This window comes from Grus americana, chromosome 34 (assembly GCF_028858705.1).
Source record: "Grus americana isolate bGruAme1 chromosome 34, bGruAme1.mat, whole genome shotgun sequence".
Classification (NCBI taxonomy): domain Eukaryota; kingdom Metazoa; phylum Chordata; class Aves; order Gruiformes; family Gruidae; genus Grus; species Grus americana.
The window spans coordinates 174499-195685 of record NC_072885.1 but is presented as its reverse complement, the minus strand read 5'-3'; the positions used below and the strand labels follow the sequence as shown (position 1 = coordinate 195685).

At 56.6% G+C, this 21187-nt stretch overlaps 2 protein-coding genes across 7 annotated transcripts; one reads left to right on the top strand and one right to left on the bottom strand.

Moving 5' to 3' along the window:
• The first annotated feature begins 3308 nt into the window (after positions 1–3308).
• Positions 3309–15151, top strand: ZNF541 (zinc finger protein 541). Its single transcript, XM_054808101.1, has 17 exons — positions 3309–3872; positions 4541–4596; positions 4663–4903; positions 5732–7331; positions 7832–7890; positions 8769–8928; positions 9164–9391; positions 10035–10350; positions 10835–10898; positions 11408–11550; positions 11815–11918; positions 12237–12312; positions 12770–12858; positions 13289–13429; positions 14055–14236; positions 14576–14758; positions 14874–15151. Exons 1-17 carry the CDS (start codon positions 3415–3417, stop codon positions 14995–14997), a joined length of 4224 nt encoding a protein of 1407 aa, XP_054664076.1. The 5' UTR covers positions 3309–3414; the 3' UTR covers positions 14998–15151.
• A 181-nt stretch (positions 15152–15332) lies between these two features.
• LOC129198691 (E3 SUMO-protein ligase ZBED1-like) lies at positions 15333–21040 on the bottom strand. 6 transcript variants are annotated; one of them, XM_054808212.1, is made up of 4 exons: positions 20399–21040; positions 19861–20101; positions 19264–19405; positions 15333–19134 (listed from the first exon to the last, which is right to left on the bottom strand). In XM_054808212.1, the coding sequence occupies exons 3-4, from the start codon at positions 19400–19402 to the stop codon at positions 17093–17095; spliced, it is 2181 nt and encodes a 726-aa protein (XP_054664187.1). In that variant the 5' UTR covers positions 19403–19405; positions 19861–20101; positions 20399–21040; the 3' UTR covers positions 15333–17092. The 6 variants fall into 6 exon arrangements, with proteins under 6 accessions (XP_054664187.1, XP_054664186.1, XP_054664188.1 ...); XM_054808211.1 differs by lacking the exon at positions 20399–21040 and having other exon boundaries at positions 19861–20317; XM_054808213.1 differs by lacking the exon at positions 20399–21040 and having other exon boundaries at positions 19264–19369; positions 19861–20317.
• Positions 21041–21187: the final 147 nt, after the last annotated feature.

Below are 21187 nucleotides of genomic sequence, written 5' to 3'. Positions count from 1 at the left end.
ATTAATTAGTACGATACCCACGCGGGCCTGAAAGCTCACTCGGCATAGCAGAGCGGTAACAAACAAAACCCCCAAACGCTGCTATTTTTAGGTTGGCTTAAAATATACAGCTGACGACTAGAATTACATACCATTTTTATGTAATAACACCCCAGGAGCCAACACTTAGAGGCTTGTCCCTCCTTGCAGGTGATTCCTGCTTTAACCACCAGACCGCAGGAGTTGCTGCGACACCTTTTTGATTTAAAACAACACGGTTTATTTACTCGCAGGTGATTCTTTTCCCTCCCCCCCCCCCCGCCTTTTTCTCCCGTATCGCTTTGCTAGGATCCAGACCAAGACAGTAGTGCTGATAAAAAAAAGCGTTCCCACCGGTACAATTAAGCGTTATCACAATTAAGGATGTAGCAACCGACAAGCGCTCGCCCTGGGACAGGAGAACATCCTGCTAACATTAACCTAAGTAATTTCCTTGAAATCGTAACATTAAAGAAATAAATAGCGGGGGGGAAAAAATACCAAAAATAACTTGGAGACAGTGCTAAAAGAGATCCTGATGAGCTGCAGGAGGCAGCTTTATTCATTTTGAACACAGGCTTTCTCGGTGCCTTACAGCCACCAGTCACCAACAGCTACCCCATGAAGCAATACTCCCATTTCACATGAGAACAAGTGAGTTGGATAAATAATTTATCCCCAGGCAGCCTGCAAAGCCCAGGCAAGGGGCACACTTGGTCATCCTTCGCTCAAAGCTTAGCTAAAACCACGTGCCCAGGTTAGCCCTGTATGGTGCTTCTCCTTTCTGAGCATTTTGCCCCTTCCCCAAGCAACACCCCCCCCATTCCCTACCCAAACCCCCCACTTTTTACCACCCCCTGCTCTCCTTAAGCCCTCATTTCACACACAAACCCTTCCACTCACCTCAGCTGGGGACCCCTTCTCTCACAGACACCTCACATCCCTTCAGGCCTCCTCTTCCCCCCCCCCCCCCAACATTACCCCTCTCCCCCCTCCCTCCCTCACAAAGCTCACCCCCCGTGCCGTTCCTCACCCCACAGCCCTCTCCTCCCCTCCTCACCCCACAGCCCTCTCCTCCCCACCCCACAGCCCTCTCCTCCCCACCCCACAGCCCTCTCCTCCTCTTCACCCCACAGCCCTCTCCTCTCCTCCCCACCCCACAGCCCTCTCCTCCTCTTCACCCCACAGCCCTCTCCTCCCCTCCCCACCCCACAGCCCTCTCCTCCTCTTCACCCCACAGCCCTCTCCTCTCCTCCCCACCCCACAGCCCTCTCCTCTCCTCCCCACCCCACAGCCCTCTCCTCTCCTCCTCACCCCACAGCCCTCTCCTCCCCTCCTCACCCCACAGCCCTCTCCTCCCCCCCCAGACCTCTCTCCCTCACCCCACAGCCCTCTCCTCCCCCCCCAGACCTCTCTCCCTCACCCCACAGCCCTCTCCTCCCCCTCACCCCACAGCCCTCTCCTCCTCCCCCCCCCCTCCCTCCAGACCTCTCCTCCCCACCCCACTGCCCTTCCCCGGCCCCACACGTCGCCCCTACACCAAGATGGCGCCCGCCCCCTCCCTCGTCTCCTCACCGACCCCGTTTTCCCGCCACGGCTCGCCCCGCCCTTTCTTCCTTTCCCCCCCCTCCCCACCGTCACGTGGCGCCGCGCGCAGCCGCCCCGGGGATGAGGGCGGGGCGGCGCCACGAGGCGCGCTGAGGCGGGGCGCGCGTGCGCCGGCTGGTGGTGGCGGGAAGGGCGCGAGCGCGAGGCGGCGGGTGAGATGGCGGCGCTGGTGAGGAGACACCATCCCCCTCCCCTTTTTCCTCCCCTTCTCCTGCTTCTCCTCAGGCTCCTGGGCACCCCCTTCCCCTCCAGGAGAGCTCCCGGCTCTGGGGCAGCCGCTGTCTCTGTTCCCCCGATGCGCTCTCCTCACGGAGAGTCCTCCCCTCGCTCCCAACCCCGGCTCTCTGCGGCCTCCTGTGAGGCCAGAGCAGCGTTTCCCTGAGGGAGAGCCCCGCTCACCCCCATCCCCGGCCCCCTGCGAGGCCAGAGCAGCGTTTCCCTGAGGGAGAGCCCCCCTAACCCCCATCCCCGGCCCCCTGCGAGGCCAGAGCAGCGTTTCCCTGAGGGAGAGCCCCCCTAACCCCCATCCCCGGCCTCCTGCGAGGCCAGAGCAGCGTTTCCCTGAGGGAGAGCCCCCCTAACCCCCATCCCCGGCCTCCTGCGAGGCCAGAGCAGCGTTTCCCTGAGGGAGAGCCCCCCTAACCCCCATCCCCGGCCCCCTGTGAGGCCAGAGCAGCGTTTCCCTGAGGGAGAGCCCCCCTAACCCCCATCCCCGGCCTCCTGCGAGGCCAGAGCAGCGTTTCCCTGAGGGAGAGCCCCCCTAACCCCTATCCCCGGCCCCCTGCGAGGCCAGAGCAGCGTTTCCCTGAGGGAGAGCCCCCCTCACCCCCATCCCCGGCCCCCTGCGAGGCCAGAGCAGCGTTTCCCTGAGGGAGAGCCCCGCTCACCCCCATCCCCGGCCCCCTGCGAGGCCAGAGCAGCGTTTCCCTGAGGGAGAGCCCCCCTAACCCCCATCCCCGGCCCCCTGCGAGGCCAGAGCAGCGTTTCCCTGAGGGAGAGCCCCCCTAACCCCCATCCCCGGCCTCCTGCGAGGCCAGAGCAGCGTTTCCCTGAGGGAGAGCCCCCCTAACCCCCATCCCCGGCCTCCTGCGAGGCCAGAGCAGCGTTTCCCTGAGGGAGAGCCCCCCTAACCCCCATCCCCGGCCCCCTGTGAGGCCAGAGCAGCGTTTCCCTGAGGGAGAGCCCCCCTAACCCCTATCCCCGGCCTCCTGCGAGGCCAGAGCAGCGTTTCCCTGAGGGAGAGCCCCCCTAACCCCTATCCCCGGCCTCCTGCGAGGCCAGAGCAGCGTTTCCCTGAGGGAGAGCCCCCCTCACCCCCGGCCCCAGAGCCCCCCCCCAGCCCCAGGGTGCCCCCAGAGCCCCCCCCAGCGCCCTCCTCACCCCCAGCCCCGCTCTATTCCCAAGGCCTTTCCCTCCTTCCCACCTTCTTTCTGCACTTCAGCCCTGGGCCAGGGTAGGGGAAACGCTTCACCCCGTTTCTTAGTGCAGCTTTTTACGAGCAGAACCCTTTGTCTCCCCAGCCCTCCAAAGCTGCTGGGGGGGTCTCAGGAGCTTCAGGAGGCCGGGGCGTGCCTTGTGTCTGAGCCAGGAATTGGGATATTTCGGGTATTTCTGCGATAAGGTATGGTTGATATAGTGCCAGGAGTGGTACCGGTTAGGGTTTGGTGAGTAACATCAAATCTTACTGAACTTTTACGTTTTATTTAGGAGGCTCGTCGTCCTCGCGCCCTCGAGTTTTGCTCTAGGTGGACACGAAGCGAGGCTTAACTGGCCGTAAGGTCGTCGGGCATGGATCCTTTCGGCGACGAGAGCTCCCTTCATTTGGAGCTGCATCTCCCTGGCTTTTCCGAAAGCCAGGGGTTGGTCTGCAGCGAGGTTCTCGACCACGATTTATACCTAAACGTGAAAGACGGGATGTACGCGGGGCTGAGCGGCTCGGACGTTGTGGATGCGGCCAGCCATGCTCTGCAGGCGGATTTAAACGGGCTCTCCCTCTCCCCGGTGAGGGATTGCGGCTCCGTTTGGCTCCTCGATGGGTCCGACTTGCGGCACGGTGAGCGCGTTGGACTCGTTTTGAAGGGTGTTTTAGGCATCGAAGCAGCCGGCGTTATTTTGTGGGTTTATATAGGTGGTGGAGTCCATTACGTGAAAGATCTTTGGGGTAAAGAGGTGGATGCACGGTTGCGTTTTGTTTTTTTAAAATCAGTTTTTGCTTCTTGTAGTTGCATTTTGCAAACGTTTCTCCTGTAAAATGAGATTCAAACTGATAAGGGTGTAAAAGATAAAAATTACAATGCCCCTCTCGCACAGGAATTTCGCTCCTGGCCTATTTTTATAAAATTACACCCTAGACAGAAATACAGCTTTTTTTCTTTTGTGTTTTTTTTTTTTTTTTAAAGAGTCCTTGCAACCTGCTCTCCAGCTGGCGCTGGAAAACACAAGGGCATTAAACCGATAGATTTCCTAAATACCTTGCAAACGTCTGTATTACTGGCTTTCCCTGAAGCGGAGAAGAGACGTTCTGTTTAATTCTTCTTTTTGCCTTTCCAATTCTCTGTGAAATGGATTAAGCAAAACGGGCTTTTTCTAGGAGGAAAGGAGTGCACCTTTAGTGGGGAACCTCGGATTGTCTCCCAAAGTCCAATCCAGCGGGAAGTGGAAGCCAAATTGCCGTCGATAAAATTCGTTGAACAAACCGGGTTGGAGTCAGCTTGTTTCTTCCTTCTTTTCCCAAGAAAGGGGGGGGGGGGGAAATGGTAAAATTCATTACAACGAGGTTCAAAATGGCAAAGGACATAACCCGTGGGACGTGGGTTTAGGGGTTTGTGGAAATAAAGCAGCTCCGGAGCTGCGAATCGTAAGAGGTGGAGCAAGTTTGCGGGACTTTGGTACTCGTTTTTGTGCGGATATTCAGTCGTCGCGGGCCAGAGCCCTCCGACAGAAGCGTTATAAAAAGAGATGGGTTTATTAGTATTAAAGCGGGAAGCGTGTCATCGCAGGATTAACCTCAGAATATCGCTTTCTCCCTCCCTTCAGAGCTGGGGCTGCCCATGCCGACCGGACCGGAGGAGGCTGGAGGAGGAGGAGGAAGAGGCAGATCCTCGGGGAGAGGAAAGCGTCCCCTCGGCTCTCCTCAGACCTCGCCGCCGGCCTGCAGCCGCTGCGGGAAGGTGTTTGGCAGCGCCAGCGCCCTCAGCAAACACTGCCTGACTCACAGCCAGAGACGGGAACACGTCTGTACCATCTGCAGCAAGGCCTTTAAACGCCCGGACCACCTGTACGGGGGCCTCGCCCGTTCAAAACGCGTAGGGTTGCTTTTTTGGGGGGCGGGAATCGCGTGGAAGGTGTTTGCAGCTTGTGATTTTTATTTTTTTTTATTATTTTTTGGTGGCTGCTTAGGAACTGTTGGAAAAGATTGCTTCTTGATGCAGCCACTGCCCGGAATCCTACGCTTCCCGGCGCTGGAAAGCTTTTATTACTAATTCCGAAAAGCTCTCGAAGCGCCAAACCTCCGGCAGGTTACTGTAGGTCCGGTTTTTGGTGGCGGTAGTCCGGGGCTAAGTAAACGCCGTTTTGCTTTGTGTCAGACCGGACGCCAACAAAGTTTTTCTGTCCTAAAATGCGCCTTTGTGACGGGACAGTCTGCAATTTTACAGTCAGTTTCCCCTTGTTTTGGGTTAATTTGCCTAATTTTTTTTGTCTCTCTACCGATTTGTACTCTAAAAGGAAAGAGAATTGTGCCGCTCGCTGTCGCCGGGCGCTCTGCTAGGTAGAACTTGGGCTTGAGATCCCTTCTGAGTCGTGATTGGCTTCGCCCTTGCTGAGCGCGGAGGGGAGGCTGAAAGGCTGGAGAGATCCTCCTGGATTTGGGGAGGATTCGAGATCCTCCATGTTTCTGGAGAGCGAGCGGGAGGGTGCTTCAATGAACCTCTTCGAATAGAGGCCAAATTCTGCTTCGATTTACGTCCCGTGCCACGTCTCTGCCTCGAGTAGAACTGTGCTGACTAACAGGAGCGCAAGAGCTGCGGTGGCTGAGGTGCAAAACGCCTTCCTTGGGCGGTCGGAAACGTTAACGCGCCGTGTTTTCTTCTCTTTGTCACCGCAGGAGCGGGCACATGTTGACACATCAGAAAATAAAACCTTTTGCGTGCCCGGAACGAGACTGCGGTAAGAGTTATTGCGATCACCGCTCGCTGCGCCGGCATTACGAACTGCAGCACGGCTTGTGCGGCTTGAAGGAGGCTCCTAAGGAAGGTGCCGGGCAGGAATCCGCGCTTCTTCCTGCTCCGTATAGCCAAGGCAACGGGAAATCAGTGGACGGCCTGACTGCGCGCTCAGAACCAGGCTGTTTCCCACCCAAAAGAGACCCGCTGAGGTGCGTCGCGACCAGCTTTGTAAATCGGAACCCTCCCTCGGCCGCGGAGCGCGCGGGCGCTGCCTCGACAGATTCCTCCCCGGCGAGCCGGTCCTCTTGCCTCGTGTCTGGCGGCAGCGGGCTTCCAGGAGACGATACAGCGAAGGATCGCCTCTCGCGCCAAGAGAGCGCCGCTTTTCCCAACCTCTGTGCCGTAATAAATCCCGGCAACGTGTCTCTGATCGCGCCGGGCGAGAACGCAGTCGCCGATCCGACCAGCAGGTCTTTTGTTTCGGAAGCCCAGCTCCCCTCGGAGCCCGCGGGGCTGCAGTGTCATCCCAACAGCACCCTGCCTTGTTTTTCCACGTTCAGAGAGCGGAAGACATCTGCAGACCAGCCCGGCGGTAGCTTTCAGTGGATAAGAAACGCGCAGGTTTGTGCTAAACCCAAAAGGAACGGCGTCTGCCTCGCTCGCAAGCCGCCTGTCGCAGCGCGGGGCGTTCCGGAGGGATTAGCTGCACCTTCCCTCACGTTCTCAGCCGCGTATGAGCGTCCGGACGCTTTTTCTTTCCCCGTTGCGCCTTTCAAAGCCGAAGGTGACGCGCTGAGCGAGCTGACCCTCGGTTGTTTTGAGGAAACCTTTCAGTCGGTGAAATCCCACGACTCCCGCTCGTGGGAGAATGCCGGGGAATCGAGTTTTCCGGAGGTTCAGAAGCGCGGAGCGCTGCAGAGCGAGACCAGGCAGCTTTTCCCGAACCCCCAGGAACCCGCCGCGTGCCCGCTGCCGCAGCACCTCTTCCAGGTCGTCGCCAGATCTCTCCCCCATGCCCAGGCGCCGGCTCCGTGCCCGTCGGTGGCTCCCGAGGCCAAGCACCTGCCAGCAAACCCTTTCCAAGTGGGATTTCAGCAGCCGCCCCCCTTGGCTCCCCAGTTTCTGGAGTACGAAGGGCCTTCCGCGTACCTCCAAAAGACCGTACCCCAATTCCAGGGCGTTCCGTCAAACGGGGAGAAACGAGGACCGCAGCCGGCGCCGTCGAAAGAATACGCGGGGTTACGAGACTCCGCTGTTCCTGGTCAGCTCCGGTACGTGGGAAACCACTCTTCTGGGACGGCAAATCAGCTGGAAAACGAACTTTCTGCGTTTAAAAAAGAGAAGAGCCGAGATCGTAGCGCGGAACCAGGCGGGAAAGCGCCGGCGGGCGCGGGCAGGTCTTGGCGTCTGCCGTCCGTCCGCAGGGAGAAGCCGACGTTCGGGCTGAGCCGCGCGGCTCCGCCGAGTCAGGTGGCCATGGCGTCCTTCTCGTCGGCTCCCGGGGCGACACGCAGGCTGACCATTTTCAACCGGATTCAGGTACGTCAGCCTTGCTTTTTTTTTTTTTTTCCTTCACGTTTAACCGCCTCTTATTTGAATTCGTATCTCGGAGCCGTTCGCCGGCGCTCCTTTAAGTGCTTTTTATTAGCGTTGACAGCTCCGGATTCGCCAATAACGGTACTTAGCGCATTACGCACCCGGAGCGCTCTGAAAACCATTAACTAATTAATCTGGTGCCAAAGGTTTAGAAATAATTTAACGAGATCAAGTCTGGGGATATTTAGTAACGCGAGACGTCGCCTTTCACCCGGCTTCTTGGTCGGGCTCGCGCAGGGGTCAGCGATAATCAAAAGCTGCGAACTTTTACCCGAAATAACCGGGTGTTTTTGGGGGTCAGGGTGAGAAATCCGGATGATCCAGTGGCGCGGGGCCGCCCCTGCGTACGGCGTGTGATTTTGAAAACAAAATAACTGTATTTTTAAAGCTTTACTTGCAGGCAGAATAATGTCTGCTTTTGATTGTTGTTTCTTTACCTGCAGGGCGGAAATATCTACAGCCTGACTAAGGCGGCAAAGGAAGAAAACTCGTCAGCCGAGCGGTAAGCAGGTTGCGCTGAAGTTAACGTAGCCTTTTCCTTTGGCTAGCTTTAGCTTGCGCTAATTAATTGGCTTTGAAATTAGAACTACGAGACTTTTCGACCTAATTTCTAACTCGCGATCGTAAAAACCGTGCGGCGACCGAAGCGTGACGGGGATGTGACTCGAGTGGGGTGTTGGAAGGAATGACCAGGCTCGGACTTTTTGCGCGTTGTGACGATAAAAGCCTGAAAGTTCACCGTGGAAGTAAAGAAAGGGAAATTTCGGGTGGCGTTACGGGATTCCCCTCGTCCGAGGCTCTCCAGGTGCCGAGGAGGGCACGGGCTTCGCTCTCCATCTCGTTCCTGGCGAGCAGTCCGCCCGTAAATAGTGTTACTGCGTTATCATCGTGGAGGCAAGCCCGGAATTCAGGTTTTCAAAGCCATGAGCTGATTTTAGGGTTAATTATTTATCAGATTTTTCAGAAATTCCGGGGTGTACGGAAGGCACGGTGTCGAAAGAGAACGCTCCTGGAGATTTTAACGCAGGTCGCTCTTTTTTGGTGTCGCGGTTAAGAAGCGATGTGCGTAACGTTGGGAAAACTATCTGTACGTAGCCGTTAACAGGTCACCGCTCAAGAGAGACGGTATCTTAACCACGGCTCTTGTCGAAAGCTGTGTCTTTCTAACGCTGGTGCTTGACGCCCCGCTGGGGATCTTTCTCTACTTAACGTCTTTTGCCGCTAAACGAACTGCGGCGGTTTCCCAACCGGACACGGGATGAGCTCTGCGGCAGGAAACGCTCACGCGGATCTAACGTTAATACCGATTGTTATTTTTAAAAGATGGTTCAACTCCATAACGTTAATTTTCCATCCCTTTCTCTCCCTTTTTTTGCTTAGGAGTAAGACCGGTGCCGCTCCTACTGATGGCAGCAGCTCTGAAAGCGGCTTTCTCCACCAGAACTGCGGTCAGCCGGTTTACACCCAGAACGGTCTGGAGGGCCGCGAGTGTTTTCGTGGTGAACAATGGCATCCGCTACAAAGGAAGGAGGAACAACAGGTAAAGGGGAACGGAATCCCTCGGGGCTTTAACAGGAATTTGAATTAGGGGCGTGAGGATTCTTTAAAATCTGCCCCTATGGGGAGATCAAAAGATTCTCGGTTTTGTAAAAGTAAGAATAAGGAATTTTTGCGATGAGGATTCCCGGTCAGGGCTCTAGCTGAATCACGCTGCGCTCAGAGAAACTTATTCGCTGTAGTAGCTCTTGTTTTTTTTTTTTTTTAATGTAACGGAGAACCGATTCAGAAGGGACTGGAAAGAATGGTTTGCCGAAGGTACACCCGGCACCCTCGCTGGCGTTTGTGGTGAGGTGGGAGACGCGGACGCTCAACGACTCTGGCTGGGGGCAGCAGGGGATGGGAACCGTCCCTCGGAACCCGAGGCGCCTCTGCATGATGTCACAGTGGCTCCTCTGGTGATTCCTGTCTCCGTCCCGGTGACGGACTCGCGAGGAGGGAACGAGGTGGGTGGCAGTTGCATCCTTCCTTTATTTTAGTGATTTAGCAAAAACAGCTCGGCCACTTCGCTGGAGTCGCTTCCTTGAGCAACCGGTTGCCGGCTTAGCCATCAGCTTAGAGTTCCGGCTCCTTAAATCCCCCAAATTATACTCAAATAACGGTGCTGTAATGGGCTTCCTGGTAATTACTACAGTAACGGACTCGGACAGACCCTAGCATCTTTACCCGGTAATTTATTGGGAATACGCGACCCGTTAATCACCTTGAGCGGCGTGAAAATCAAAGGGGACGCGGGAAGTATCAGCAGTGTGGCGCAGGACAGATCTCGGTGTTAAACGTGGGAAAACGCTTGGGCAGGCAATTTAACGAATTTCAAGACAATTTCAGAATTTACTGGGGGTTATTTTTTTATTCCTACAAAAAAAAACCTCACGGAGTGTGTCTGTTGGCTCCCCCAGAGCTCCCAACTGCCCCCCCCCGCACACACATGAATTTTGGGGTCTGGTGTGCGGTATTGAGCTCGGAATAACAACGCCGAGAGCCTGGAGGAAAACCAGATCAAACCCCTACGCACCTTTATGTTTTCCAGTGCCTCGAACTTGCTATAAACGGGGATTTGACGATTTATTTTTGGAACTGTTTGTCCAGGTGAGCCCGGATGAGAAGGACCTCAAAGAAACCTCGCACCAGAAAAAGAGAAAGAAGCAAACGCGGCCAAAATCGCTCCTTATCCCACCTCCGCCGGGCCCCGACGCCCAGCCGGGGGTGGGAGGGTGTTACCAGAGTAATCTCCGTTCTCCCGTATTCCTGGTGGATCATCTGCTGAGGGATTTGTTCCAGCGCTCTTCTTACACGCCGCCGCCGATGCTCAGCCCCGTGCGGGAAGGATCAGGCCTCTATTTCAGCACTCTCTGCTCTCCCTCTGCTAGCGGTGATCCCAGCCAGCTCTTCGGTGCCGTTTTAGGTAATAAAAATCCTAAGTTCTACCTGTCGGAGGCAGCAGCCCAGTAAACACACGTGGGGGTTTATTTTTTTTAATTTCCCCCCCACACACACCTTCTGCTCTGCGGTTTGTCGTCTGTAGTTATTTGGAGACCGCAGAGGAGTTGTGCCTACAAATACAGGCCCCTTCCAAAAAATGCTTGAAAAACCCCCAAAATAGGTGACACTGTGTGGTGTGGAACCGGGGATGTAAACAGCCCAGCGGGATTTTGCTCCGATACCGGTTTTTGTGGCCCTGCTCAGTCCCCGCGTGGGTGATTTCTGACGCAGCGGTGAAATCGTATCCGGGTGGGGGAAAAAAAAAATCAGCAATTTCACTGAAATTCAGGGAATTCCGAGAGAAGAGTTAGCGGTTTGTGACGATGAGGATGAAGTAAGGCTCAAGGACGATCGTGGCAGAATGATTTTTATCTTGAGCGGTTTTGGGGTTTTTTTGTGTCTTTCAGGCAGAATGGACAAGGACTTTGGATTTTGCCTGACGAAGGATAACGCCAACATCAGCGTTCAGCCGTGAGTCGTGGCATAGCGATTAGAATAACGAACGTTTGGAAAACGGGCGATGAGGGAACCGCGGTTTAGGACTCAGATGATACCACGTGCTGGCCGGAATGAATTTGCAACGAAATGGCTTCGTTAGGCTGACGTCATAAACAGAGATGCCTCCCTCCCTCGTTTTACGCGATGTTTGGACGTTGGGTTTTGTCCGCGGTCGCAGCCCTCTTTTTTTTTTTTTTTTTTTTTTCCCCTGCTCGCTATGAGTCCTGAAGCGAACCTCGCCGATTTTGCCCGGTTTCGAGGAAGGGAGAAGTAACTTTCTCGATCGATTTGGGACAGAAGGGCGGCGCGGTGACACTTTCGGTGCCAAAAAGTGAAAATACCTGCTGTATTACACGCGTTACTTCTGACAGCTGAGCCTCGCACGTGGCACGTCCGCTCTTGGAGCGTGCGTAACCGCGCGCCGTCGTGCTGCGTCTGTTCACAACTTGCCTTCCTCACCTCCTCTTTCTCCTTGCTTTTAGGCACATCAACGTTGGAAGTCGGTTTCAGGCGGAGGTACCAAACCTCCGGGACAGATCGCAGTTGGAAAAGGACGACCAAGCAGCGTCGTTGGTGTGGAAGCCCTGGGGAGACATCGCAACGAACCCCCAAACGCAGGACAGAGGTTTTTTTGGTTTATTTTTTAACGCTTTTCTTCCAAAGCCACCCCCGAGACAGCAGGGTTCAAAAAGTCCCCGTTTTCACGGCAGCTCCCCTTCTTCTCTTGACGCCCTTCGCAGGCAGCAGCGTTAGAGGGAAGGGGATTGCTCGGTTCTGGTAGAACAACGAACAAATAACAACCGTTGTTTTCCCCTCTGTCTCCTGTCGCGCTTTTTCTCTCTCCTCGAACAGAGATTTGACTTTCTGTCGGTTTTCTTTGCGTTGGCAGTAACGGAACTGCTCAACGTGGCCTGCTCCAGCGTCATGCCGGGGGGAGGAACGAACCTCGAGCTCGCCTTGCACTGCCTGCACGAAGCACGAGGCAACGTTCTGGTAAGAAGCAGTTAGTTGGTTTTAATTATTAACGGGTCAGGTCAGACTTCGTTAGCGCTGGGAGCCAGCGGAGAGAAACCTTTTCCTGGAGGTGGTGGCGGGTGGGGGTCCGAGGTCTCCCGAGATTCTCGTTTTCTTCAAACGGCTTCGGTGCGGACTGAGGAAACGTCTCCCTGGGCCGAGGCGACCCCCCGGCGCCGTTGCTGGAGTCGGAATGAATCGCTGAAGGAGCCGAAAGCAAGAATTTGCTTTTTTTTTTTTTTTTTTTTTTCCCTCTGAGGGGGAATCTAAAGTTGTGTTTTCTGTTAAATCCTGCAGGAGGCTCTGGAGATGCTGCTTTTTGGGGCGCCTCAGAAATCTGAATCCCATCCTCTGGCTAATTATCATTACGCAGGTAAACGAAGCAGAGCTGCTTCCTTCGCCGGCGGATCCCGTGGTTCCCTTTCTGCCTTCCGATGTCAAGAATTTGTTTTAAAAAAAAAAAAAAAACCACCAAACACCTGAATGACGATTCCTGTTCATCGGGGCAGGGAAAGCGGCAGCGAAACACTTTGATTTTAATCTGTTTACGGTGGTTTTTTAAACACGGGATCGCCTCGTCCTTGCGTTTCACCCCGCCGCTTTAACGCGCGACGCCAAAGAATGCGTTGCCGTACGCTCTTCCTCTCGCTCGCGCCCGTGCGGGGCTTAATCTGTTGGCGTTAATTACTGCTGTCGCTAATGAACTGGCTGTGGTGTTTGCTAATTGCTTGCTGAAGGAGGAGAGGTGTCGATACGTGAATAATAAAACCGTGCCGGTTTCTTCTCGGGCCGCAGGTGATGTAATAATTTGCGTGTCGCTTTGTTACCAGGTTCGGATAGCTGGACGCCTCTCGAGAAGCAGTTGTTTAAAAAGGCGTTCTGCCTGCACAAGAAGGATTTTTACCTGATACAGAAGAAGGTAAAGCCGTTAGACCGAGGCCGTTGACATTTTTAAGCCAGAAAGTCGTATTTTGAATTGTCTGTTGGACCCCTGTTCTGTGAAACCTACCGTTGGCTGCTCGATGCTGAAAAGACACCGGTGCGAGACGTTATTTTCCCCCAATGTGTAATTCCGCCAGAATATTTAATCTCTCCGGTACAAAACACCGGAGATATTAAATAACAATGAAACGTTACGCCGACGGCCCGCGAGAAACGTGCGATTCCGCCCTGCCGGCGCCTCTTTTCGGAGGAGGAAGGTTTGTTTTCTCTCTGATCTCGTACCTCGCGATAAGCGGAGAGAACGGGGGAAAGCAACCCTGTTCTAGATGGCTTTGTTGTGTGTCTGTGCCCGAAATGCTTTACTACGGTATTTCCATTATAGATTGCTTCTGTTTTTCTCGCAATAGATTCAGACTAAGAGTGTGTCCCAGTGTGTTGAATATTACTATATCTGGAAAAAAAAACCTAAATTTGACTACAGTCGAGCTCAAGTAATAGAAAAAAAGGTCAAGAGAGCCAAGGATGAGGTGGAAGAGACTGAAAAAAAGGTAGAAAAACTGCTGGGGATTTGTGCGAGGTGCCGCCCCTCAAGGAAAACACCTTCCCCTGCCCCGAGAGGTGCAGCAGGCGCTGCCCAGGGAGAGCTGCCGGTCCTAAATAACCCTGTTGGCGTTAAAATCGACGCTGACGTTATGGGATATCCCCGAAAAACCATCCCAGCGCTCCGTAAAGGGAGCTGCTGGTGACCCGGCTCTGTGCGGGGATCACTAAAACCTTCCGTTGCCGATAAACAGGGATTTGGTTCGCAGGAGGAGTTTCTTTGTGGTAGAAAGCGGGTAACTTCGGCGCTTAGTGATTCTACGCTTTAAACTTGGCGTGGAGGAGAGCGCCGCTCCGCGTACGGTAGCGTGAACAACGCGGTCTGTCCGCGCCCCGTCCTCGCAGTCGAATTAAAGTGTTTTTTTCAGCTCTTTTGTGTTCGGAGGAGCTCGCTTGGGCCGAGAGACGGATTTTTGTGCTGGACGTAATGCATTCTCGTTGCCTCAGAGGTCGGGTGGTGGGGTTTTTTTGTTTTTCAGAGGTGTTTTGGTTGTTTCAAGCTCCGTTTTTTACTTTAGCTATCCGCCTTTCTGGCAGAGAAGGAAAAATTACTAAAGGCTCTCTGATTTACAGGCTGTCTGCAGCCCGAAGAGGCGGCGCCGTTTCCTGCCGAAGGAAAGCATGAAGATAAAGCGGAAGAGTTACACGAGGGTTCCCCGTGGCGAAGGCGATCCCCCCTACCATCCGAGCGCCTCTCCGGACCGGGCTGGAATCGCAGCCCATCGGGGTGTATTTCCGTGTCCAGAGTGCGAAAGGTAGCTGTTCATCTTGTAGAAACCCGCCGCTTTTGGCTAAAACGGATCCGAACCTGGAAAGCCGCCCTAGGGGCGGAGGGGAAGCGGAGCTGACGTTACCTCAGCCCCTTGGCCTTCTGGCGTTGTTGTTGTTGTTGTTGTTGATTTTTGACCCAAACTTCTGTCTCGGTGAACCCCCGCCGTCGCCCGCGGCCGGGGAACGAAGCACCGGAACCGCGTCGTGTAACAGACAGAAGTTCCCGGGAGCAGAAATAACGAAGCTGGGTTTAACGGGGTTTATCGCATGGAAAAAGGAATTACAAACCCAAACCAAGTCCCTGTTTGTGTTCTGCCTTCCAGGGTGTTTGACAAGATAAAAGGTAGGAACGCTCACATGAAAAGCCATCGCCCGCAGGAGCAGGCGGAGCCTCTCGCGAAGGTGAAATGGCCCTCGAAGCATTTTAAAAGCGAGGCGAAGACGGAGGAAACCCAGATGCTGACGTCCCCCGACGGTAACTGGGAAACCCTGATTTCCGAGCAGCGGTGAGGGTTAGTTTTCTCCGTTTAGAAAAAGACGTAAACCTGCTCTAGCACCTGGGCTGAGCTCCGAGGAGGATTACACGATGCGAGGTTGCACCCGCTCTTCGTTCTAATCCAGCAGGAGCACGGCGGCGGTCGCGCCGATGCCGGGAAACCCCCCCTCGGCTTTTTCTGCCGTGGAAAAGCGCCGGGTGAAGCTGCGGAGGATGTTCGCTAAAGGGTTTCTGGAAGAAAAGCCGTAACTTTGTGTGTGGAGCGTTGCTTTTTTTTTTTTAAAAAACCACCTTATTTGGGTTTTCTCGGGAGCTGGTGTCAAGTTTGACAAAGAAATGGATCTGCGCCGCAAAGACGTGCGCTAAGTGAAGGAAGCGGGCGGGGAATTAGCGATGCCCGGCTGGGAAAATACGCGCTCGTTAACGATTAAATACCCATTGTACGGATAGGAGAAGCTCTTGGCTTCCGCTTTTGTTTAAAGCAGCCCTTTGCCTCCGTTTCGAAGGAAAATCGCGCGCCCTCGGCCCTCCCTCGTTGCTATCGGTTTCGGGGTTTGGTGTTAGAAGGAGACAGAACAGGGAAATCGCTGAGAACTGACCGTTTTTAATAGCTCGTTTTGCTGGCCGGTGATAGCCACGCACAGCGGTTCAGGCCTCAGACGCTCCTCGGAGCCAAGGAACCCCGGGGTTTGGGTCGGCTTTTTTTTTTTTTTAAATGTGCTTAGCTTATTAAACTGGGTTCTGAACAGCAGATGTAAAAGTTCTCGGACTGCTCTTGCTGGTTATGCTCCGAGTAATTAAGTAATTAAAGCAAAGCTCGTTACGCTCGGTTGGCGGTACGAACGCAGCATGCTACGTGTACGCCGGGGTCTCGACAGAAGAACCCAGGGGCGTTCCGCAGGCCCGGCCCCGCGGTCGGGGGGGGGTGGGGTGTGTGTGTGTAAAGACAAATCCTTATTTAATTCCTAAAATTCTTAAAAAAATTCAAGCTCGAGACCTCAAACCCGTCGAGTCTGGGGACCGCTCCAGGCTGTAACCTGTCATCGCGTGGCTGCTCCTTCCCTTTCCAGCCCGAACGCAAACGTTCCCTTCGTTTCGCCGTCCCGAACGACGAGGTGCCGCCGTTTGTCCCGCGGGACGGAGCAGGAGCCGCCTGCGTTGTACCAACGGGCGGAGGGCGCTCGGTGAGGGGAGAACCGGGGCGGTTAAACGTCTTCGGCTGTCCGTTGGCTCGGTTTATCCGGCGGTGCCGGTGTCAGCCTTCCGGAGCGCTTAATCCACAACTGGCTACGGTGCTTTCTTGCACCGATTTGCGGGTTTTTTTGCCTAAATAGCGCTGCATTTGGTAGTGAAACCAGGGGTTTGATTACTTAGAGGAACAAACTATAAATAAGGGGTCTTCATTATCTGTTCTGGGAGGGATAAAAGGCTTTGTTTGTTGTTGCCACAAGGTTTTCATGGCTTTGTTTAATCTTTGCTTGGCCGAATAGTCACGTCCAGCACAAACGAATCTGTATTTCGGTTCCGTTTTCGTTTAAAGGACCGATCTTCAGGTCTGGGCCTCGATAAACTTCACCCAGAGCAGGAGGCGGCTTTGCAGAGCGGGCGTGAATGTTACCCTTTCGCTTCTCATAACTCGTATTTAAAAAATAAATCAAAGAAACTTTATTTAGCCCTTACGATTCCAAAGGGAAAACTGACTGCCTTCCGAAAACGAAGACAGCCCTTTCGCTGCCCTCGGTTTAAGTCATCGTCAGCCCTGCCGGCAGGCAGGAAAGCGGCCGTGAGGACTGAAAAGTTTTAACAGTAAAAAAAACACGGGGAAAAAAAAAAAAACCCAAACCTGCAAAGCTGGAAACAGTGGGCTGTTTCCTCTACCGCCAAAGCAGCGGGCTGTCGCAGCGTCGAGCGATCTTAATTCCGTATTTTATTAAAATATATTAAGGAACCGAGCTCTGCTTTGTAAAGAAGTTGCTACGGTTACACCCCGGAGGAAAATCCGGAGGCGATTCCAAGCGTAAGCTGAGGGATCTTTCCTGCGCTGCGGTCGAGTAACGTCGTATTTGGGGGCGAATTGGCACACCCGCGTCTCGTACCCGCGTGGGACGCGGATCCTTCGCCGTCGCCGCGCCCGTATCCGTCGCCGGCGGCTCGGCGCCTGTTCCCCGCGGTTCGGCGCTGTTCTCGTGCGAAAAGCTCGCTTTTCACCGCGGGCGTCGCCGAAGCGATTACCGAAAACGCGGGCAGGAGTTCGGGAGAAATATTCGGCGCTGGCTGCCGTAGACGGGTAACCGCGGCGGGGCCGGCGTCCGAAAGGTCAGCGAAGCGTCGCTCTCCGCGCGCGTCAGTGCAGATTTCTGTTCCGAGTCTCGTTACTGTTCCTCATGGATTCAAAAAAGTCAAAATTTTGATGCAAGAAGAGAATTTGATCCAGGTTCTCTGGCGCCAGGACGGCTCGTCGATGCTCCAGGGCGCTTTCGCCGGCGGCGAAGGCCTGTTCGGGCAGCACGGCGGTCGCGGGGATGGCGAGGTACTGCCGGCTCAGCCGCGCCACGGCCGGGAAACGGTGCTCGTTGTTCTTCCACCAGTCCAGCGGGTTGGTGCTTCGCTTGCAGAGGGGCTCCACGATGTAATTCTCCAGCTGCTGGTGGATCTCGGGCATGCTCTCGGTGGGATCCTTCCCCAAAAGGATGTCGTACACGCTCTGCGACGCGGCGCTCGAGCATCTGTCCTTGCGAGCGGCCAGCTGGCCGCCCGCCTCTCCGCCCTCGGCTTTGTAATCCGAGTTTGGCACCCGAAATTGGGCAGCAGATGGGGACGGGTGGTTGAAAACCTGCGACAGCATGTTCTTCACCCTCCTGTGCAGCTCGCTTCTCAGGCCGGGGCTGAGGAACCTCATCTCCTTGAAGCGCGGGTCCAAGAAAGAGGCGATGACCGCGGGGTTTTCCAGCGCCTTCTCGTCCTCCGATAACCCCCAGCGCCGCGTCAGCTCCGTCCTGATGTTGCCAACGACCGTCTTGATGACGACGCCGGCCTCTTCCGCCTGCTGTCCGATGGCGGCGACGATCCCGTGGACGCAAGGCATCAGGGAGGACACGGACGCGTTCTGTTCCTCGCGCAGGAAGGCCGTGGCGATCTTAACGGTCCTCATGACGGGAACCAGATCCTGCAGGAGCTTCCACTGATGATCGGCCAGGTTCCGCACGGCCGCCGCGCCCTTGGGGTTCTCCTCCAGCACGGACATGATGGCCCACTTCAGATCCAGCAGCGTCTCGCACATCTCGATGGTGGTTATCCACCGGGACCCCACGTCCGTCACCGGTTTGAGTTTGGTTTTGTTGATGGTTTCCAGTTTGTTGGTTAAGGAGCGGGCGGCTTTGGCGTCCTGCTGGAAATACCTGACGAGCCCTCGGGCGATGCTCAGGGCTTCCTGGACCTGTTCGACTTCCAGCCCCGCTTTGACGCAGAGGTGGAGGGTGCGGGCGGCGCAGCACAGGCTGCCCCAGCCGTACGCGTCCTTCAGCCGCCGCGCGCCGGCCGCCGCGCTCTGTGGCCCGTCGTGCACCACGCAGAAGACGGATTTGCCGGATAACCCGAATTCGGCGAGGACGGCGGACAGTTTCTCCCCTAACTCTCCTTCCGCTTTGTCTCCCTGCGTTTGCTGCGTCCCCATGACGCACCGCGCCCGCCGCCACTCCCCGTCGATGAAGTTGGCCGTGACGGTGAGGTAGGTTTGGCCGAGCCGGGAAAGCCAGAACTCCGCGCAGAGCGCGATGGCTTCGGCCGTCTGCAGGTAACGCTCCAGGTGTTGTTTCACCACGTTGTACCTGTGCCACAACATGCTGGAGAGCTGCACCGGCGCCGGGAGGGTGAAATTCGGTTCCAGGTACCCGAGGAGGAGCCCGAACCCTTTGTCCTTCACCACGGAGAGAGGGTGCAGGTCGCGGAAAATCATCTCCAGCACCAGCTCCAGGACGACGTCGCTCCTCGGCTCCGAACAGGACGCGACGTGGTAGAGGCCGCTCTCCGACGTCGCTTGCCGGGAGCGTTTGGCGGCGTTCTCTTGAGCCGCGTAATCGGCTTCGGCGCTTTGGTCGTCCTTGAGTTGGGAGAGCAGGGTGTCGCGGATGCTGTGCTTCCTCACCAGGTGTTCCCGCATGGTGGTGGTGCTGTTGTGGAAGGAGAGCTGTTTCTTACAGACGTTGCACTCCACGTAAGCGTCCCCCAGCTTCGTGTAATAATTCCACACCTTGGATTTGCGACGGTCGACGTAGAGCGCGGCGCCGGGGCCGTCCTGACCTCCGCCTTTCTCCCTCTTCCTCCTGGACGATGCGCCGAGGTTGGCGGCCGTCATGGCGTAGGCGTTGAACACCATCGGTGTTTCCTCTGAGGAGAGAAACGCGGCGTGACCAAAAAATTTTAATTTAAACCTCCCCTGGCGCCTCCCATCCCCTTACGGGAGAAAAATTAGGGGGGAAAAAAAAACCCAAAGAAGCCCCAAACCGGCGCGCGCACCTTGTACCGCCTGCGGCGCGAGGGGGAGAGCCGGCTCGTCCGTCGCCTCCTCCTTGGGCTGCGCCTCGCCGCCGTCGCCCTCCGGTTTAACCCATTTCTGCAAGAACTGAGACACGCTCGTGGAGTTCCCGCCCGCCATCGCCTGCTCCGCACCGGGTCGGGCGCGGAGGGAAACACAAGGGACGGTTAAACGCGGGCCCGGCGGCGCCCCCGTCCCACCAAGGGAGGGGGGTAATTAAAATTCTGCTGTTAATTGGGGGGAGGGAGGGCGCGGTGACCCGCTTTGGGGGGGGTTTTTTTGCTGGTTGTGGAGTTTCGGAGCGGTTTCGGTTTGAAAACTTTACCCCGGGGTAAAACCAGGACGAGATGGGGGGGGGGAAAAACCCCCACCCCGTAATCCTCGTTTACGCGGCGGTAATTAACCCCCCCCGGCGTTCATCCCTCCCGTTTCGGCGAGACGCTGCCGGAGCCAACGCGCGCGGCGTTACCGATGGGGCGCGAAGCCCGTCCCCCCCCTGAACCCCGCGAGCTCTAATTAACCCCACGAGCTCTAATTAACGCCGCGAAAAGGACGGGGTCCCGCGACCGTCGCCTTACCTCCTCGCCGCCGGGGACCCCTCCGAGGCGCCGCGAGCGTCGCGGTGAAGACAACCGCGGTTCTTCGGTTCTTGGTCGCCGCGCCGGTGATGTCACTTTTGCAGGCGAGCGGTCGTTTCGGGGGGGGGGGATTTAACCCCAAAAACGTTGTCCGGTGGTCGATGCGTCGCGCCGATGGGTGTTTCGCTCCGGCCGTCGGCGTTATCCCCGGCCCGTACCGGCCAGCCGCGTCGTAGCCCCGCTGGGGAAACGAAGAGTTCGTTAATGACCAGCGGCTCGTTAAAACGCTCGCGCCTTCGTCAGCGGGGCTGCTACCCTTTCACCGGGGAAGTAATTAATCTAGGCTTCCTCTCTCAAAAGTTCCCGCTGGGGACGGAGGTTGGCGTTAGCGGCGCAGGGGGCGGCTGCCTCGTAAATCCTCCTCGTTAATTAGCCGGCGGTTCGTTAAGCATCTACTCGGGAGCAGTCGCCCGGTGACACCCCACCACCGTGTCCCGTCCCCCCCCCCCCCCAGCCAGCGTTTGTCCCTTGTCAGTACCGGTTCAGGGCCCAGCCGCGCTGCGCCGTTAAGTAGTTCGGTGATGTCAGCGCCGTGGCCGTGATGTCAGCGCCGCGGCCGTGATGTCAGCACGATGACCCTCGCCAGCAGAGCTGCGGGCGCTTGGCTGACCCCGGGCTCCTTCGGGGGACACCCACCCCCCCCTCCCGACTACACTGACGCAGCCCGAGCTGCGGGTTCCAGCCCTACGTCACCGGAACGCGTCAAAAGTGTCCGAAAAGGAGGAAACCGCCCCATTTCGGGGCCGCGCTCCCCCCGGCCGCCAGGGGGCGCTGCCCCCCCCCAAACTCACCCCGCGGCGGGGCAGACGAGGCGGAAGCGCTGCCCCGCCTCCCTCCGCCCTCCTCACGTGGCCGTAGCCAGCCAATAGGAGCTCTAGCGCCGGTATCACGTGAAGGAGGCGCAGGGAGGCGTCAGGTTGAGGCGAAGCGGCGGTGCTGGGGGCCGCCGCCATGGACCAGGCCGGGAAGGAGAAGGAGGCGCTGCAGCTCCTGGCCGAGGCCGACAAGAAGGTCCGCGGCTCCCAGTCCTTCTTCGCCGGCCTCTTCGGGTGAGTGCGAGCCGCTCCGGGCTTGGCAACGCCCGGGGGCCTGGCGCTGGGGGGGAGGTTCGAGGTGCTGGGCCTTGGGGGGGGGGTGGGGGGGTGAGGGGGGGTTTGGGGGTGAGGGGGGTTTGGGATGGGGGGCACTGAGGGGTGAGGGGGCACTGAGGGGGTGAGGGGGGGTTTGGGGTGAGGGGGGCGGTGAGGGGGGTTTGGGGGTGAGGGGG